Below are 21078 nucleotides of genomic sequence, written 5' to 3'. Positions count from 1 at the left end.
CCATACAATGAAGCTGAGCACCTCTCACGTCGCTGCCCTACGACAGCTTCCCTCCACATTCCATTTCTACACCAAGATAATCTCTTACCTTACAGCGACCAAGCTCATTTTTATCTATTTATTTAATTTGTTCCTTCTCAACCCCATATCCCACTCACTCCTCCCGTGGGCAACCGTAATGCCTGTATGTAACTTTTCGCTTCTATGTGTTCTTACAAAGTGATTTGTTTTGTGTACGTTTTTAATTTACAGAAATGGTATTGTTATAGATCTCATTCAACTTCTTACATTCGCCACTCAGCACCATGTTTAAGATGGACCCATACGGCCACATGTGTAGCCAAGCCAATACCCCTAACTGCTCCCCAGGACTCCTGGTGCACCCACTGTGTCTCACCTGCCCTCTCTACCTCCCAACGTTCAGACGCTCAGACTGCCTGCAGCCCTCGACTACCACAGGTGTTGGTCAGTATTCCCATACACGCCTCTTCTCATCTCCCTAGGTTTAAGGAAGGATGCAGGTCAGGCTATGCCATCAGGCCTCTGGCACTGCTCCAGGTCAGGCACCGCCTCCATCTTGGCGCCAGGAGGGTATTCTTGACAAATGGAGAAAAACATCAAACAGGAGTTTTTTGGGTTTTTTTTTTTTTTTGCTAGTGGTAAGTTTTATTCTAGGCAACTGCAAACATCAAAGGGGACATTCACATAGGACCCAGGAGCCCACTCTCATCTCCCCAAACAATAGTGGGGCAGGCGTTCAACACTCCTGAGAGATGGGCATCTGTGTGCTTTTCTTCCCATCATTTCAGGAATAGTCAGTCCCAGAACTACTGTGGAAAGTGTGTGATCTGAACAACCTCAAGAAACAACTGGTATAATAAAAACCAACTCAAGTAACCACTGGTATAAGCTGAACAACCATAAGTAAAAAGTAGTCTTTTACGCTGGGAGGCTGCAGAACAGCAGCAAGGATGGGATGGAAGAGCAGAGAGAAACCCCAACTCAGAGAAGCAGGACCGTGTCTCAGCTCCTTTGCAGGACGCTTCATTCCCAGCAGGGCCTCTGGGGTCTAACCCTACTGCTCTCCTCCCCTCGGTCAGGTAGCCCTATTCGGAGTGCCAAGCACCCGCACAAGAGGGGGCCCAGCACTACGGCCCTGATCTCTGGCCTAACTAAACGTGGGTGGGCTAAAAGAGCCCCATAAATGATCCCCTCCCAGAGGGCAGGCCCAGTCCCCATGTTAGGAACAACTTCTACAACTCTGGAAATTTAAAAATTGTCAGACTTTTTTTTTAACCAACTAAAATCTAATTCCAAAAAAAAAAAGTTCTTCAGAGGACAGTGAGCAGTTCATTTAAATTATTTCTTCTACTTGTTATTAACAAGGAGATGACAAAAGAAGAGCAACTAGAGGGCTAAATGCTTCCACACGCCTGCTCGCTCCTTTGGCCCGACTCAACCCTCGGGAGGACCTGAATGCTGGGACGGGCCCTGGAACAGGCCACCAGCCCTGCAGGCTCAGAGAGCCAACCCCAGCCCACGACTATCAACTCGGATGGGAAAAGCAGAGACTTGATGGTGCCACAGAGATGGCAAACTCGGCAGCAGGGTAAAGACAGCAGGACAGGCCTGGCCCCGACTCTTCCTCTTCCGTGGTTTTCAGGACAGCCTTTGGGCTCGGCCTGGCGCCTGGTCAAGGGAAAGCAAATCAGTGACTCCCCTCGGAAAGAAGTCAGTCCCTGACGCTACACTGTCTCTTCAGGGGGACAGTGCCAGCCCCCTCCGCCTCCCCCAGTCGGGCGAGGGGCTGGCACCCCTAAAGCAGGCCGTTGGGCCTTCCAGGCTCCAGGGCTGGCCCACCCCGCTCCCGCTGGTGGATCTTCTGGTGCTGCAGGAGGTGCTGCTTCTGGACAAAGCTCTTCTCACACTCAGGGCAGCTGTAGGGCCGCTCGCCCGTGTGGATGCGCTGGTGCCGCACCAGGTCGGACGGGTGGCTGAAGCTCTTGCCGCAGTAACCACAGATGAGGGCGCTCCGGCTTTTCCTCCAAGGGATGTGGCCGGGCAGGGCGACCAGGCTGTTGGGTGAGAACCGCTCCTGAACCCGGCGGCCGGCCCCGGGCCCCTCCTGCAGGTGGCAGCGCTGGTGGGTCAGCAGGCTCACCCTGCAGCTGAAGCTCCTTGTGCAGACATCACACTGGTGCAGCTTCGCCTTCCGGGGCTGGGGCTTAAGCCGGGGCCGGGGCCGGGGCCGAAGGCTCTCCTCTGGCTCCGAGGCCGTGTAAGGCTCCCATCCGGGGTGGGTCCGCAGATGTGCGGCCAGCTGCTGCTTACAGCGGAAGATGGCCTCGCACTCGGAACATTCGTAGGGGCCAGCAGTGTCCCTTTTCAGCTTCAGGCCCTGCCCACACTGCTGACCCAGCTGCAGCTGCCTGTTAGACTTCTGCTTCGGGGGGCAGCCCAGAGTTCTGCCACCGCTAGGGTCTCTACTGCCCTCAATGGGCTCCTCTGGATTAGTGTCCCCGGGACCTGATTCCAAGAGGACAGAACGTCCCTGACCATCCCAGAGCTCGGGCTGCTCCGGGCTCAGGAAAGCGTGCTCTTCGGCAATGCCCGAGAACTCTCCAGGAAGGTCCGCAGAGCCGTCCTGCGTGTACTGTATCTCCTGCTTGATCATAACCCCTTCCACTGCCAAGACAAAGAAGAGCCACAAAAAAGATCACATTCTAGCACCTTCGGTTTTTTCAGAGCTGAACAAACATCTGTGAATTTCAGAAAGGCTCAAATCAAAGTACCCCAGCATCAAGGGAATCAGGATAATTTGGAAGAGGATGAGACATACTGGGCTGCAAGACCTGAAGAAGTAACCTATACTCAGGTAGAGACATACTGATCGGAAATCCAAACATGTTATTCTTACAGAACAGTGTTATAAATTCTCCAAGCTTGTCCACAAATTTGTATTCAACTCTGTGGAAAATGGTAAAATATACATAGGTAACACCTAAGCTAATTTAAGTGTTACAGAGTGTTAAAATAATAAATGTGAATAATTTTAAAAAACCAAACAACTAAACCTATAGCTTAAAAATTCACGTATCCAGCTCTGTTCTTCCTGCATATTCTCCCCAAATTACCTGGTTTATAACGGTTTCTCCTGCCCCTTACCCAGTTAGTTTCACTCCTGAAGGTCTGACCAACCCTATTCTCAATCTCCAGTGGGTTTTGACTAAGGCCTATTAGACACTCTACACTGTCTGCAGGGCATACAGAAGTATGACACGGCCGTGAACCTTAGGGACTCCACACAGCAGTTAAGGAGGTAAGATACACATGTAATAGGTGAGCTGATGATAATCATAAAGGACTTTAGAACAAATAAACGCCAGACGAGGTCACTCACCACCAGTGTCTGGCAGTGTAGCAGTGGGGTAGCTCACTACAGGCTGCAGGGAGCGGGTGTGGGGTGGAGTATTCTGGAGCCACTCACCCGGGTGGACACCACGAGAGTCTTCCTCCTCCAAGTCACCCAGCATCTCTGTACCCAACTCCGCTTCTCCTTCTGGCTGGCCAAGCACCTCTGGGTTGGAAACGGCACAGTGTGAGCCCAGGAGAGAGTACTGGTCATTTGCCGATGAACAAGGTGACCAATGTCAAGGAGCTGATATTAAAACTTCAAAAGATTCAAAGTCACTTTCCCTTAGCAGTTTGGGACAATTAGAAAATTATGGCCAATTCGAGTGGTCCATTCAGCTAACTACTGCCTTCAATGCCCCTTCTCAGCCGTTTGAGGCGCAGGTGGTCAGGCTTCAGAGCCCACTGCTTGCCTTCCAATACCACCATTGCCACCCACATGGGCTCCTCTCTGGGTATCTAACTTCATCTGGGCTACAGCACTGCAAGGTAAGGTCAGCACCGCTATCCCCCACTATGACAGACAAGGAAACAGCCACTAGCAGAACACATGACCCAGTCGAGGTCACACAGTCCCATCTCTGACCCATTTGCTACTTCCCTCCCCCTCCACTTCGCTCCAGGCATGCTGGCCTTCTTGACAAGCCTCCACGGACCTAGGTTCTAAAAGATTTTGTCAACCAAACAAAATGCATTTATTATGTAATAGCCTATATTTTACATATAAAGATGTACATCTGTCAATCAGCACTTCTCATCAACACAAAATGAACACTGGGACCACAAGGACCATCTGTAATTCCAGGTAAACGCCAAGAAACAGTGTTCGGTGAGCCCATGCTGTCTGCCCATCCCAGGCAACAAAGGATTTCTTGTCAAGCAGTCCTAAGTATTAAAAGCAGCAAGAGGAAGCCTAGCCGTGTTATACTCTAAGGCACAAGATGACATCTTATCTATTAGTAGATATTATCAAGAACTGACTGGGGGCTTCCCTGGTGGCGCAGTGGTTGACAGTCCGCCTGCCGCTGCAGGGGACACGGGTTCGTGCCCCGGTCCGGGAAGATGATCCCACATGCCGCGGAGTGGCTGGGCCCGTGAGCCATGGCCGCTGAGCCTGCGCATGCGGAGCCTGCGCTCCGCAACGGGAGAGGCCACAGCGGTGAGAAGCCCTACATGAGCACAGAGAAGAAATACAAAATGCACAACACCAAGGCCTTTCCAAAAGTCTTCATAAATTGAGGGCCTGGAGACTCCCATTTCTCAACCTGGCTGAGGCCAAGAGAGGATCCACAGCCCGCTAGAATCACAGATGCAGCCTGGTCACAAGCTACTTGGCCAAGAATTGTAGGATGCCTGAGAGCAAATTCCAGGGAGAAAACTCTGCTACTTACTTAGAGAGACCAGAGTCTCATAGTTGCTTTTCATCACATTTGTGTAGAGCTCCTTCTGCCAGTCCTCCAGATTCGCCCACTCCTGCTCTGAAAAACAGACTCCATCATTTTCAAGTGACCTGGACACCTGAAATCACAAATGTCACACAGTGAGTGTCTCCTATCAAAGCCACAAAGGAAAAGCCACAAAGGGCTAGGCCCACCCCCTCTGGTCTGACTCTCAACCCTCAAGGCTAACCTTGGGGGCCTCGCCCTTGCTGCCCGGGGGCAGCCGCAGGACCCAGAAGTTCCTGTTCCTCAGCAGGTTCTCCACGTTCTCCAGCCGCCTCTGCAGTAGCCCGTACTCCTGCAGCAGGGTCCCCAGCACTGCCCACTTGCCCTCCAGCTGGTTCCCCAACTCCACGGCCGTCTTCTCGCAGTTGGCCAGCTTCTTCTCGGCTGTCCCCGTCCGGCCCTCCAGGCTCTGCAGCCGGGCGGCCTGGGACTCCATCTTCTTCTCCACAGCTTGAATAGCGGCCACCACTGTCCAGAGTGAGATATCTGTGGTCTGCAAATAGGAGCTTTTCTCTGGTGCTTGTGGGGGCAGTGTGGAGGAAGTCAAAGGGGTGGAGCGGCGCTTCCTCCTGTGCTGAAGAACCAGATACGGGGTCAGGCAGTCAGTGTCACTTCCAAACAACAGGTGAAAAAACACAATGGGTCCAGTGGGTCCAGGAGCGCTTACAGCAACTAGTTTCTACTTCTTTTCTTTCTTTTTAGTTTAAAAAGCATGTGTGGGGCTTCCCTGGTGGCACAGTGGTTAAGAATCTGCCTGCCAATGCAAGGAACACAGGTTCGAGCCCTGGCCCGGGAAGATCCCACATGCCACGGAGCAACTAACCCCGTGTGCCACAACTACTGAGCCTGTGCTCTAGAGCCCGCAAGCTACAACTACTGAGCCCGTGTGCCACAACTACTGAAGCCTGCGCACCTAGAACCCGTGCTCCACAACAAGAGAAGCCACGACAATAAGAAGCCTGCGCACCGCAACAAAGAGTAGCCCCGATTGCTGCAACTAGAGAAAGCCCGCGCACAGCAACGAAGACCCAACACAGCCAAAAATAAATAAATAAATTAATTAATTAATTAATTAATTTAAGAAAAGATTAAGAGGCATATACCACTTAGTAAACTAATAAATGCATGAAAAACATTAAAAAATAAATAAAAATAAAAAGCAGGTGCTTTTACATTCTGATACTGCAAACTATACATCTATACTGTAACAAGAAAAAACTGAAAAGAAAAAAGAAAGAAAAATGTATGTAAAATACCACCATCCAGAAATAAGCTGTTGGAATTTTGGTGTATTTCCTATAAGTTTTTTTTCATCTTTTAACTTATTTCTTTTTCAACAAAACTGCAATCATATTGTACATGTTTTGTTACCTGTGTTTCACTGTCAGCATATTCCGTAAGACTTTCCTGCATTTCTTTCTACTTGATATTTTGGACTATTTCTAATACTTTGCTATGATAAATGATGTAACTTACATCCACACTCAACTTCACATTCCTGCTTGACTTGTAGTTGATCATGTCAGCCCTGCTAAAAACCTTTCAGTGGCTCCCCACAATCAAGACAAAATTCCTTAGCAGGACCTACAAGACTCACCTCATTCATCTTTGCACCCTAGCAACTAGTATAGTGGAACCACCTACTAAATCCTTCATAAACATGTACTTAAATGACAACTAAGTCCTCGGACATTGTCCTTAGTCTTCACATTTTTATGGTCTGTCCCAGACAGTAGAAAAATCACTGTGGCTGAACCTCAAAATTACTAAAACCAACACTTGGGAAGTCTTCCTGAACTGCCCTCTTGCCCTCACTGTCCCACGGCATGTTCATTTCAGTCCTAAACCCCTGAAACTTCATATTCTCCAGTGGAACAGCATACACTTGATTCAAGGCTGCTTCTCTAACCATAATGAGGACACTGAGAACAAGGCACTGAAAGGAAATATCTTTGAAAGAACTGCTCGGGCCAGAGCTTATGGTCTGGAGAAAGAGGGGACAAGATGAAACCAACCGGCACAGAACTGAACACTTAAGTTTGGCCATGACCTACTCCAGTTAACCAACTCAGTTCATTATTGAGCATACGAGTCAAAAGCTTAACTATCCCCCTTAAAAAAGATTTAAAGAAAAGTTTAATGTAAAAGAAAAATACAAATGAAACAAAAAAAATTAGATTACTGGGTAAATTCATTTCATCACATGTTCTGCTTTTAACTTTAAGTCTCTAAGTCTCTAGTGTTTTGGAATCTCCTCTTTCCTTTCTGTGGCCAGCACTGTGTCGCTTTCTAGCACTTTTTCCAAACAGGAAGGTGGGTTGGGATCTGAGCAGAGAAATAACATCCCTCCTCTTCCACATAGTCAAAGGCTAAAAAGAGCAGGCAAGCCAAGGTTCCTCTTTTCTTTTGTTTTAAATTATCTATCATGACAGAAACAATTTGAATGTCCATCAACTGGTGAATGGATAAACAAACAAACTGTGTCCATTCATATGTTATGGGTTGAATTGTGTCTCCCCAAAAAGATATGTGGACGTCCTAACCCCTAGTACCTCACAATGTGATTTTACTTGGAGATAGTCTTTACCGAGTAATCAAGTTAAAATGAGGTCATGACAGTGGGCTCTAATCCAATGTGACTGGTGTCCTAATAAAGAAGGAGAAATACGGACAGAGACAAACACGCAGAGAGAGAAGAGACAATGTGAAGGCACATACAGGGAGAAGACAACCACGTGAAAATGGGAGGCAGAGGTTGGAGTTATGCGGCAACAAGCCAAGGAGACACCTGGCACCACCAGAAGCTAGGGGAGAGGCATGGAACAGCCTCTGCCTCGTAGTCCTCATAAGGAACCAACCCAGTGGACACCCTGATTTCAGACTTCTAGCCTCCGGAACTGTGAGACAATACATTTTTTGGTTAAGCCACCTAGTTGATGGGATTTTTTTACATAAGCCCTAGGAAAGACATATCATATATCAGAATACTCCTCAGCAATGAAAAGGAACAAATTATTGAGACTTGTAACAACATGGGTAAATATCAAAATCACTAGGCTACGTGAAAGAAGCCAGACACAAAATGCTACACACTGTATTCCATTTACGTGACATTGAGGAAAAGGCAAAACTATAGACACAAAACAGAGATCAGTGGTTGCCAGAGGCTGGGATTGGGGGAATTTAATTACTTAGGGGTAATTTCTGCGATGATGACAATATTCTATGACTTGGTAATATGATGGCTACACATTTTTCAAAACTCACTTAACTACAGTTATGCCGAAGGAGTAAATTTTACTGTATGTAAATTATATCTCAGTAAACAGCACTCAGAATGTCAAGGAAGGAGAAAATATTAGCTATCATAAAAGAGACCATAAACAAAGTCTAAAAACAAACAGGGAGAGAATATTTGTAAACAGGATATGAAGTGCAAAGAAAAGATAAACAACCCAAAGATAAAACTGCAACTATAAATAATTTGGGAAAGTGGAAGTGCAGGTGGTCAATAAGCCAATGAAAAGACAGCCACATTAGCAGTCAGGAATGCAGATACAACCAAGTGAAACCCCTTTTCACCCACGAGGTTGAGAAATATGAAAGAAAGGGACAGGAACAACATTCAGAGCTGACTCTGATGTGGTAAAACTGGCACTTTCCTAACACTCCTGGAAGGAATGAAAAATACTACAAACTTTGAGGAAAGAAAATATCCAGAAAGTCATTAAAAACCCTTTCACCTAGTAATACCACTATGGGAATCTTCAAAAATAAATGGCATTATTGTTTAGTGACATACATACAAAGATGATTACTGGCAACATTCTCTGGAATAGCCACAACTTGGAAATAATCTAGATGTCTAATTTTTTTTTTTGGCCACACCACGTGGCTTGCGGTATCTTAGTTCCCCAACCAGGGATTAAACCCGGGCCATGGCAGTGAAAGCACCAAGTCCTAACCACTGGACCACGAGGGAACTCCCTCTAGATGTCTATTAATAAGAGGATGGTTAAACAAATTATGGCACAACCCAAGATGATGTTATACGACTGTTAAAAAGAATGAGTTAGATCTATATGTATGGTTTGGAAGACTGTTCATCATACATTGATAGGCTGTCAACTTTTAGGGAAACATTTATTCTGACTTCATTTTCCTAAAGAAGAGAAAAGATACGTGTATACGTTTCCACACACAGAAAGGTTTGGGAAGATATTCACCAAACTATACTAACACGAGTCAGCCTCAGGATATGAGAGAGAGGAATTTTAATATTTGATTATAAACTATTGCTTGTTTGACTTTTTCAATAAACACGTATTCCTCCATAATTTTTTTCTTAAGTTCCATATATAAGAATATTCCTGAAGGTAGTGAGAAAGTTTTTAAAAGTATACTTACACTAACTGTATTTCTAGATTTTCTGGGACAGTCCTGCTTGCATGTTGTATCATAGTGTCAGATCATGTATCATACATTGGGCCTGCAGCCATGGTCTGAAACCCATTAAGTACAAGACACAGCCCCTGTTGTTAAGACACCTGCAATCTGCTTGAGTAAAACACTAAACAATTAAATAACGCTCTAAAGTGATACTTGCTTAAGCTGGACTAGATGATATTTAAGGTCACTTCTAACTCTGAGATACCATGACTTTTTAATATTGAATAGTTAAAAAAAAGAATATTTACATAATACATAAAATATATAAAGTAGTGACAACAAATCTCCATGTAACCACCACTCAGTTTAAAAAATTAATTAATTAAAATTAAATACATATGTATATACACACATACACACACATATACACATGCACACAGCATACCTCAGAGAATACTGTGGGTTCTTAAAGCAAGTATCACAATAAAGCAAGTCACATGAATTTTTTGGTTTCCTAGTACATAGAAAAAAGTTATGTTTACACTATTCTGTAGTCTAATGCAATGGCATTACGTCTAAAAAAACTATATACCTTAATTAAAAAATTAAATTTTTTCAGCTAAAAAATGCTGACCATCATCTGAGTCTTCTTTCTGTAATATTAACATCAAAGTTCACAGATCACCATAACAAATATAAAAACAATGAAAAAGTTCAAAATATTTTGAGAATTACCAAAATGTAACACAGAGACACAAAGTGAGCAAATAAGTTGGAGAAATGGTCGATGACAGACTGGCTCAACACAGAGTTGCCACAAACCTTCAGTTTGTAAGAAACATAGTATCTACCAAGTGCAATAAAGCAAAGCACAATACAATGAGGTATGCCTGTGTGTGTGTGTATGTGTGTGTTTTATATATATCACCTTTACAGTCCTTTGTGCAACTCTCTGAAGTAACTACTATCCCAAATTTGGTTTTTACTATTAACTGCCCTTTTTCATGTTTGTTTGTTTTTTTATGTTTGTTTCCAAAAATACATATATTCTTTAAATTTTGCATGTTTTAGGATTTTATATGAACAAGTCACTCTTCTACAACTCCTGGGAATAGCCTGTTGTTGCAGGTGGCTTTAATTAATTCATTTTCACTGCTGTATAATATTCCGTCATGTGACTGTACCACAGTTTATTTTTCTATTCCACTATTGATGTTTCCCCATCTCTGTCATTACAAGCAGTGCTATGATAAATAGAATTGTGTCTGGCTTCTAGTGGACACGGGCAAGTTTCCCAAGGGTATAGTCCTAGGAGGGGAATTGTTGGCTCATAGGGTATATACACATCCTGAACTTAAGCAGATAATGTCAAATGTTTTCCAAAGCAGTCATACCAATTTCATTCCTGTCAGAAGTCTGTAAGTATTCTGGCTGTTCCACAGCTTCATCAACATTTGTTACTGTCAAACTAAAATTTGCGTCCCTCTAGTAGATCTGAAATGATACCTCATCATGGTTTTAACCTGCATTTTCCTTGATTTTTAACAAGGGATAAGCATCTTTTTTATGTTTATTGGCCATTCAAACTTCCTCTGACTGAAATCTTTAATCCATTTATCTTTTGGGTTATCTGACTTCTCATAGGCTCTATGAGGTTGTCTCATACAATTTCTCTGTAAATTCTGTATACTAATCTTTATCAGTCATATGTGTTACAAATAACTTCCCTTATTTGTGCCTCGCTTTAAAATTCTCTTTATTATCATTTGATTAAAAGTCCTTAGTTTTAATGTAGTTGAGTTTTATCAGTATTAATTCTTTTGTGGTTTGAACTTTTCTGTCAGGTGTAAAAAAAAATCTATATCCCACAATACTGTCTTCTAAACACTTGATAGTTTTGACTTGCACATTTAAGCATTTATCTCAACTAGAATTGAGACAGTATTTGTGTACAGTGCAAGCCTCGATTTTCATATGGAAAGTCCATAGATCTAATACTATATAATGAAAAATCCATCATTTACCCACTAATTTTTAATGCTATCTCTGTCAAATCAAATTTTCATACATACAGTCAGTCTGTTTCTGGCATCTCTGTTCTGTTCTATGGGTCAATTTTTCTACTGCTTTACCAAAATTACCATCTTAATGACCACAGCTTTTTGATAATTATTGATACAAGTCCCACCTCCTTATTTTACAGGAGTATCTTGACTAATTTTGGCCTGTTGATAGTTTACAAGCTCGAAAGGTTTCATAAAAATATCTTTAGAGATTTTGTTTGGCACTGCATCAAATCCATAGATAAATTTGAGAAGTGGCATCTTTAGGATAAAATGTTTCAATTCACACACACAGTATATACTCCTTTTGTAAGGTATTTTTTAATACCTTTTGGTATTTTTTAATACCTTTTGGTATTTAAATATATTCCATAGGTATCTGTTCCAATCATCAATTGCTATATCATAAATAATTCCAAAATTTGTGGCTTAAGACAACAACATCTATTTTGTTCACGAATCTGCAATTAAAGGAGGGTTTGTCAGGGACAGTTTGTGTCTGCCCCACTCCATGTCAAGCAGAGCAAATCATAGGCATGTAGGTGCTGGAATCACCTGAAGAATCCCAAGCCACATGGAGAGGGATGTTGTTGGTGGTGATGGTGATGTTCTGTTCAACAACCCTACCTAAGGTCCCAGTCTACAGTCAGCATCAGCCACCAGAACACACTTTCATTTCTAATGGGGTATTTTTGCCTTCTCTCTTTTTTCGTTAATCTCTCTGAACACTGAAATTATATATTGATATGTGGATTAAAAAAATTAGTATTATCCTCTATATCTGTGCTGTCCAATATAACAGCCACTAGAAACATGTGGATGCTTAAATTTAAATTAATTAAAATTAAATTAAAAATTCAGTTCCTCAGCTATTGAGCCACATTGCAAGTGCTCAAATAGCCACATGTACTTTGTAGCTACTACACTGAACAGGACAGAGAGAATATTTCCATCATCTCAGAAAGTTCTATTGAATGCACTATACCCTTACTAGTTTTTCTCTGCTTGATAAAATAATAATGTTGTATTAAATTTTCTACTATGAAAATGAATTTTCCTTGTAGTTCTATCAATTTTTGTTTTATATATTTTGAGACAATATAATTAGGTGCACGTAAGATTAGAAATGTCCTATCAGCCTGGTAAATTGAGTCTTTTACCATTATAAAAGTAGTAGTAGCCCTCTATCTCTAGCAATATTAATACAGTTAAGCCATTTTCCTTTTGATTAGTATTAGCCTGGTACATGTTTTCATATCCTGTTATATTCAACCATTTCTATAGCTTTATCTTTTAGTTGTATCTCTTATAAGTCATTTGCTGAACTTTAACCAATCCTATCAATCTTTGCCTTTTAACTAGAACATTTAGTCCATTTACATTTATTGTAATTGTTGACCTATTTTATTTTTACCTTTTATTTATTTATTTTTTTCCCACGGTACACGGGCCTCTCACTGTTGTGGCCTCTCCCGTTGTGGAGCACAGGCTCCGGACATGCAGGCTCGGCGGCCATGGCTCACAGGCCCAGCCGCTCCACGGCATGTGGGATCTTCCCAGACCGGGGCACAAACCTGTGTCCCCTGCATCGGCAGGCGGACTCTCAACCACTGCGCCACCAGGGAAGCCTTATTTTTACCTTTTTTGTGCTATTTATCCCATCTTCTTTCTTGCCTTCTTTTAGATAATTTTCTCTTATTCTATTATCCCCCCTTTTAAATTGTAAGTTATACAGCCAATTTCTAGTCTTTTAGCAACCATCCTAGAAATTACTTACAAAGACCTCTAAATATCTGAATTCTGATCATCTCTTCCTAACATTTACATCAATGCTGCCATGTATTTTAATTCTGCCTTTGTTTTTAACCCACAAGAGATTATTACTATTTTATTCAGTCAATAGTTGTTTAGATTTACCCATTTTAACGGATCATCATACTTTCTTACACTTTCACTTTCCACTTAAGATAATTTTCCTTGTACCTGAAGTATATCCTTTAGAACTTCCTTTAATGAGAGTATATTGGTAACAAATTGTCAGTTTTAATTTGTCTGAAAATATTTTATTTTACCGTTTTTTTGAAAGATACTTTTGCACAGGTTTTTTTTTTTTGCTTTATAACAAATTTAATCAGTTATACATATACATATGTTCCCATATCCCCTCCCTTTTGCGTCTCCCTCCCACCCTCCCTATCCCACCCCTCCAGGCGGTCACAAAGCTCCGAGCTGATCTCCCTGTGCACAGTTTTAAAATATGGGATTACATAGTTATTTTCTTTTAGCCCTTTGATGAAACCATTCTACTGTTGGCTAGCTTCCACTGTTGCTGAGAAGCTGAACCTCATCAGCCTTACAATGGTTCATTTGAAGTTAATTTTTTTTGTTTGGCTGCTTTTAAGAATTCTCTCTGCCTTGTATTCTGTACTTTCACTATTATGTGTCTAGGTAGAGATTTCTTTATGTTTATCCTGATTGGGATCTACAGGACTTCTAAGTATTAGTATTTGCATCAGTCCTACAATATCTTCAGCCATTAGCTATTCATCAAATATGTCCTCCAGTGCAGATTGTGTGTGTGCGTGCGTGTGTGTGTGTGTGTGTGTCCTACTGCAATTCCAATATGTTTTTCTTCTAGAATTGCAATATCTGAAATCTCTGAAGGTCTAATTTTGTTGCCCATTAATTTTACTGGCTTTTTCTCATAGTTTTTCATCGCTTTTTGGATAACTTTTTATTGTGAATTCATTTTTCTTGGAATTTTATCTGAGAATTATCTGACGTCTGAGTTAAGTGTAGACTCCTCTGGAGAAGATCTGTGTTTATTTCTTATAGATGGCTGGAGGCTCTACTTTAAACTAAATTCTTGGCTTAAGGTTTCCCAGACACCAAGGTCGTGTGAATTCAGGCAATAAACCCACTTGAGAGTCAACATGAATTTTCAAGGGGCACCTTGCACCCATCTCCCAGCACCAAGGTTTGACATGATTTTCTTTGCAATCACTCCTTGGGGGTAAGAGCTTACTTCCAGTTCACGCTGGAACCACGCTGGGGCACGAACCCGCGTCCGCTGCATCGGCGGGCGGACCCTCAACCACTGCGGCACCAGGGAAGCCCAAGAATTCTTTTTAACAAGGTCTGTTGAAGACATGTAGGTAACCGCACTGACCAGTCAAGAAGTACTCTGGAAATTAGTAACTTGTCCTCCTGCTCGACTTTAGTACTACGATTTGATCTTGGGGAAAAGGCAAGTCTTTGACTGGATCACCTTAACTTAAAGGAATCAAACGAGGTAAATATTGTGATATCATGAACATTTGTGTCTTGTTTCCATAATTTGTTGAAAGCAAACACTGTGTTCTTTAAGTCTTCCAATCCTTCCCCTCTTAGTTCTTACCCACTTCCTACAAGAACCAAATACAATGCACCCAGCTCATGGTCAAGTTTTCACTACAGGACCTCCTTAGCCCTCTATTCTCACAAAGGTCTCACATGATTTTGAAAGTGTTTCTAGATCGAGAAATGCTGCACTAAAAACCAATTAAACTCCATCTACCCTTCCTATAACAAATCATCTTGTATCATCAAAATAACCACAACTTTGTAATAATATGAGAGTGTCAGAGCTGCCAGAAACCTTAGAGATCCTCTAGTAACTAGTCCAACACTCTCAACTTACAGCTAAGGAAAAGGAGGCTTCAAGTGAACAAAGTTGCCTAAAATCACTAAAGTGGATAGCTGAGAGCTGAGTTACGGCTGACACCTAGTTTCCCGACACCGTGCCCAAGCTCCGCGTCTTGCCATTCCCTGAATGGGGACATTTGGGGAAGGGGGAGAGGGAAAGGGGTCGACAGCTTCACAGACAAAAGCCAACAACTACACCGTGAGATAACACCTGTCCCAAGGAGAGGAAGCCCAGCCTGACTTCAACCTGCGGCTGCAACCCAGGGCAGAGTCTGTAGCAGGAGAGCACGGCAGAAGGAACGAGGGAAACCCATCAGCCCGAGAACGAGCTGGTCGCAGAGAGGCAGAGCCCTGGGGTCCCCGAAGCACCGGGCAAGTTCACTGGCAGCGACGGGGACCCAGGGTTTCCAATCCGCGCCCCCTCGCCAGCCTGGAAACGGGCTCTCTTAGGGCGCGACGAAAACGTGTAGGGACGGTAGCAAATCCAAGAACATGAAACAAACCTCCGAGAAGTTTCGCGCGTGGCACTCGGGCTGTGGCCCGCCGTGGAGGAAACCGACAGGGGGACGGCAGAGCTCCGGGGTTGCGCGGGGAGGTCGGCGTTGACCCACGCCAGCTGCGGACCACGGCCGCCCAGCCCCGCACCTCGAAGCCCCGCCCCGGCCGGGTCTCCGCCGTCCCGAACGCGCCCTCGGGTCCGCGCCAGGAGGACTCTTACCCGAGCAGGCGCCGTCTCCGCCATGGCTGCCAGTCGCCCCCCAACACCCGGGCCCCGCCTGATAAGCCTCGGGGTGCGTGCGGGTCCGCTGGGCGCCCCCGGCACCTCCTCGAAGCTGCCCCCAGCGCCGTGTTGATACAAGGTGCATTATGGGAGTTCGGCCCTCCCGGGCCAATACCGGCGCCAGCCGCTCCTCCTCACCCCGCGGCATTCCCCTTGCGCCCCTATGCGGCAGGAGGGTGAACAGCACCTCGGCACTCCGAGCCCGAGAGGGACAAAAGGACTCGGTGCTTCCCAGTCAAGTGCGTGTTCGGAATTTAAGGCAAACCCATGGACCTTTTTGTGTCTTCTACGTGCCCAGCACTCTGGTAGGTGCTATGAGGGATTCAAAAAAGTATAAAAATCAGACTTTGCTCTGAGGGAAGAACGTGTAATCTTGTTGGGGAAAAGAGATACGGTCCCAAGCGGCAAGCAGTTTTATTCCAAAAGTACATACACCAAGTCATGAACTTATCAGCACCTCCATGACCTCATTATTAGTGAGGGATAATAGTAGCACGTATCTCATAGAGTTATTGTGCAGATTACATGAGTTAGTTCAAATCAAGTGCTTAGAACAGTGCCTGTCGCAGGTTAGGAGCTCAAGAAGCACTCCCGATCCCTATTACTCATTGCAAGATAACAGATGTAAGTAAGGTGCTTGTGCAGCTGAATGCCTAACACTTAGCAAGCACTCACTAACAAGCAATTTCTCATTTTGGGGTTTTTTTTGTTTTGTTTTGTTTTGCGGTACGCGGGCCTCTCACTGCTGTGGCCTCTCCCGCTGCGGAGCACCGGCTCCGGACGCGCAGGCTCAGCGGCCATGGCTCACAGGCCCAGCCGCTCTGCGGCATGTGGGATCCTCCCAGACCGGGACACGAACCCGCGTCCTCTGCATCGGCAGGCGGACTCCCAACCACTGCGCCACCAGGGAAGCCCTTGGTTTGTTTTTGCTTTGGCAAGGTCCAAGCCTTGAACTGCAATGAATTCACCAAGATAAATGTCACCTGTTGCATCTCTTAGATGCCACCCACTTGTCCTTTCCCAATGACACTCAGATCTTGACACATGCCTTTAAATAAACTTAAATGCAGTTCACAATTATTCCCATTGGTGGCAGTGGTATTAGAGGAATGAAGAAAATATACTCTTAGTACTTGTATCCTGTCATCTCCACATCTGTACACTATGAACGTAACATGCAGAGCTGAGAGCCAACTTAGACATCATCTTACCCAAACCCTCATTTTCAGTGACAGAAAAAAGGTATTCTTTGAATCACAAATAATATAAAGTTTAATAATGCTGTAAAATATTTATCTTGTCCCTTTAATTTTCTATCATATGATTTATAGCATACATATTAACACATTTATGTACATATATGTATGCCCAAACATTTTTTTAACTCAAGAAAGTTTATAGACTACAGCTTTGAGACCCTTTCTAGTCTGTACCCCTTACTATCCTGCAAGTCTCTAGATGGCAGGGACCATGTCTTTTGTGCTTCTCTCCCATCAATAACCCCCTGGGGAGCATGCTCCACTCAGCTTCTGGGTCAGTGAGAACCCCAGAATGAACACTCCTTGGCTCAAGCTGACCCCCGACCCCCACTGTATATATGTATGTAGTAGGTACCTGTTAACCTTGTCAGCCTAGCACTTCTCCCTTCCTCTGGGCATATATATACCTCCTTCCCTTTGGGGATGGCTCTTTCTGGGCTCTAGCCATGTGATTCAAATGGATGCTGCCATCTTGTTCCATGACAATTCCAGCCTGGTTACAGTGACTGAAAAGCAGGCATCTGACTCAAGCCAGCCCAATCATAGCACCCCAGCCTCCTGGCCACAGTAGTAGAGCCAGTGGTGGGCATATGACTTAAGCTCTTCCCTTGGATTCTTCTACTGGAGCTGAGGGAACAGGTTAATTTTCTCTCTGGTGAAGCTGTAGATGTGAGTCAGGAATAGTCTTGTCCCCCATTTTTTTTTGGAGTAAGTTAATTTGAAAGAATGATCCCAACACACAGAAAGGAGCAGAGATGACACATTTTTGTCTCTGTCCAGGATTGGTTATTCAGATGTTCCTTTGAGTCTGTGAATGATTCCAGGTTCCTTCCAGAAACTTCCCCTTTCTTCGTGATTGGCCAGTCAGCCTCAGGTAGGGGAGCTGGGTGTCTGGGCAACAAGGAGATTTTTTACTGCACATCCTTTTACCCATTTTGAATGTATCAGACTTGTACAGATGAGAATTCCCTGGCGGTCCAGTGGTGAAGAATCGGCGCTTCCACTGCAGGGGGCATGGGTTCGATCCCTGGTCTGCGAACTAGGATCCCGCATGCCACACAGCGCGGCCAAAAAAACCCAAACAAACAAACAAGAAACAGGATTTTTTTTAAAAAAATAAATAAATAAAACTAGTACAGAGTTCCTTTTAGGGAGAGAAAAGTGTTTTGTTTAGCAAAAGAGTTTTATTGGTCATTTTAATTGTGGAAAAATAGGCTCCCGGGCAGGGCTTGGAAGGCAGAAGGTGAGCAAAGATAAAACTAAATTGCTGTCCAGAGTAAATTGGGATTTGGGGGTTTCCCTGGGGAGTGAGGGACCAGAGAAGGGGAAGGGAAGCTACTCTTCAGAGGCTGGCAAGGTCCTGTGCTAGGCTGAGATGAGACCCTCTCTGTGAACTTCAAACTATAAGAGTCTATTACGTGAAAGTGTCTTACCTGGGGAAGGCAAAGAAAAGGCACAGAGCTCCACCGTCTGGGTTAACGCAGAGCTGACAGGCAAGACCAGCAGTGTGAAGGAAGATATATGTGAATTGGGGAATCCAGAAAGCACACAGTAACTAAGGAAAATAAACCTCTCCTCACGCCCAGATCCTTGAGATGGGGGGCAGGGCTGCTGGTTTTGACACTATATGCTGGGGACTCAAGCCCGTTTACCATTAAAGGATATCGATCCCATTGGGACACAAGGTGTGGGGACACCCGGGTAAACAACGCTGGCTTACACTTCTAAGACTGGATATAGGCTCTCTCTCGACTATTTAAAAAAAATTTTTTTAAATAAATTTATTTATTTTGGCTGTGTTCGGTCTTTGTTGCTGCACGCGGGCTTTCTCTAGTTGCGGCGAGCGGGGGCTACTCTTCGTTGCAGTGCGTGGGCTTCTCTGCAGTGGTTTCTCTTGTGGAGCACGGGCTCTAGGAGCACGCAGGCTCAGTAGTTGTGGCTCGCGGGCTCTAGGGCGCAGGCTCAGTAGTTGTGGCTCGCGGGCTCTAGAGCGAAGGCTCAGTAGTTGTGGCGCACGGGCTTAGTTGCTCCGCGGCATGTGGGATCTTCCCGGACCAAGGCTCGACCCCCCTGTCCCCTGCATTGGCAGGCGGATTCTTAACCACTGCGCCACCAGGGAAGTCCCTCCCTGTACTCTTAAATGGGAGTCTTCTTTTATAATAGGAGATAGTAAGCCTATAGCGATTCAAATGCTGAGGACTGATATGGGTTTAAAATATGTCTAAGGAGGTTTGAGCAGAGGTTCTCAGCCTTTAGCACACACTGCCAGCATCTCACTAGGAGATTTATAGACCTACAGGAACCTCGCTGGACAGGGTAGGGGGATGTGAGATTCTTATATCCAGGACCCCTCTTCTCAAGAATAACCATTTTAGAGATGTCCCTCCATGATGGCTCCCTAGCAAGTCAGTGCTGGATGGAATGACGGCCATGGCCTCCCCCAAACTATTAGGGTCCCAGGATGATAAAATGCTGTTACATGTTTTTCTAACAGTAACAAGCCGATGGGCCAGCACTGTAAAACACAGACACAGGCTGGTTCATCTTGCGCCTGGTGTGTTTACCCATTTTTCCTTTACCCTCTGCCATCACCCAATATTCCGGGACCAGATCTCAGAGAGCCAGTTATAGCGCCCAAATCCTTGGTGGTGAGATAACTTTGTCCACCTGTGGCTCTTCATTTTCAGTGGCATCTACCTTAAACTTGCCGTCTCAAGACTTCCTCTCTGAGGAAGCTATGCACTGTTTCTAAGGAGTTCTAAGGGGGGGATGAGGGTGTCTGCGGCACAGCAGATCGCAGGCTAACTGGCAGCTCATCTGTGGAAGAGTCTTGGCACTGAAGGCCCTCCATGGCCCGGCCCCGACTCACCTTGCATCTACATCACCTACAACTTTATACACCCCGGCTCTAGCCGGGCCAGTCTCCTGCCTTACTGCCTCAGTTCCTGCCTCCCCGACATGTTGGATCCTCATCCCACTTTGCCTTTCCCTCCTTCCCCTGCTCCATTCAATGCATCCTTTAAGCCCCGACTCCTCCAGGTCTAAAGGACATATAAGCTCTTGGCCGTGGATGCTTCTCAACAGGAATGTGGTAGGAAAGAGTTTTACTCTTCATTCTTTTTTTAAACCGATTTTTACTGCATGCATTGATCTTTTCATTAAAATATTTTTAATTAACACATTATCGGAAGGAAAATAAAAATCCACCCCCAAAGTAGGACCGCCGTCCTGCTTCGGTAAGCGGACTGCAGGGTCCACACTGAGGATCCTCGCTGCCTGGGGGAGGTCCACACTGAGTGTCACCACCTCTGCTCAGCTCCGGGGTGGGGGGGGGGCGTTAGAGGTCACTCTAGGACTCCCCCAGGGGCTGGTGCTGGAGGCTGGGTTGACTTGTGGCATAACCGAGGGGCACTTGGTGCGTGGGGTCCACCAGACTAGGACGCAAGAAACCAGAAACTTGGCCTTGGCTCTCTCACTCATCCGTCATGAAACCTCTTTGGGAATCAGCTCCTCGAAGGTAAAATAAAGGGACAGACTCGAGCTATGGGCTCAAATGTTTCAAACCCATGTCTCAGTGGGGATTTCTCCCCCTCCTTCACACTCTTAACAGCCCGAAGAAGCAACAAACAAACAAATAAAAAACCCTGTTGGCCTTACTTCCCACGAGTTAGGTTATGAAAATGTTGATTTTCTCCACGTGCTTTTGAAAAGCAGAACACTGCTGCCTCCCAACCGGTTCAATGGACTAGAGGGTCCCCTTCTGCTCCAACAAAACTGCATTGAGCTTGTCTATATTTAACTTCTCATTTTCTTAAGATGTGCCTCCTTCAAAAAGCAGAATAAAGGGGGGAAAAAAATCCCAGTTAGCTGGGTTCCAGTTCATTGAGGGTTTACTGTACGAAGCCACGCTGGAGAGCCCTCCGGCCTTGTGAACATGCAGTCTGCAATCTGGACACCTTTTATTTAATTTCAAGAATTCCCTTTGCACGGCAAAAAGGGGTCTGAGGAAAGCAGAGCGGCACAGATGAGGGGAAGGCAGAAGCAGA

The 21078-nt window shown here is 44.9% G+C and overlaps 1 protein-coding gene across 1 annotated transcript; it reads right to left on the bottom strand.

Moving 5' to 3' along the window:
• Window positions 1-1816: 1816 nt before the first annotated feature.
• On the bottom strand, window positions 1817-15858 carry ZNF212 (zinc finger protein 212; the record flags this gene model as incomplete). The annotated part of the gene is given in 6 exon segments (XM_079711798.1): window positions 1817-2685; window positions 3488-3577; window positions 4803-4929; window positions 5041-5430; window positions 15711-15809; window positions 15811-15858. Coding segments are annotated over 6 exon segments (1623 nt in total).
• Window positions 15859-21078: the final 5220 nt, after the last annotated feature.

The sequence above is a fragment of the Hyperoodon ampullatus genome (genome assembly GCF_949752795.1).
Source record: "Hyperoodon ampullatus genome assembly, chromosome: 9".
Lineage (NCBI taxonomy): Eukaryota > Metazoa > Chordata > Mammalia > Artiodactyla > Ziphiidae > Hyperoodon > Hyperoodon ampullatus.
This window is presented reverse-complemented; position numbering and strand designations above follow the sequence as displayed.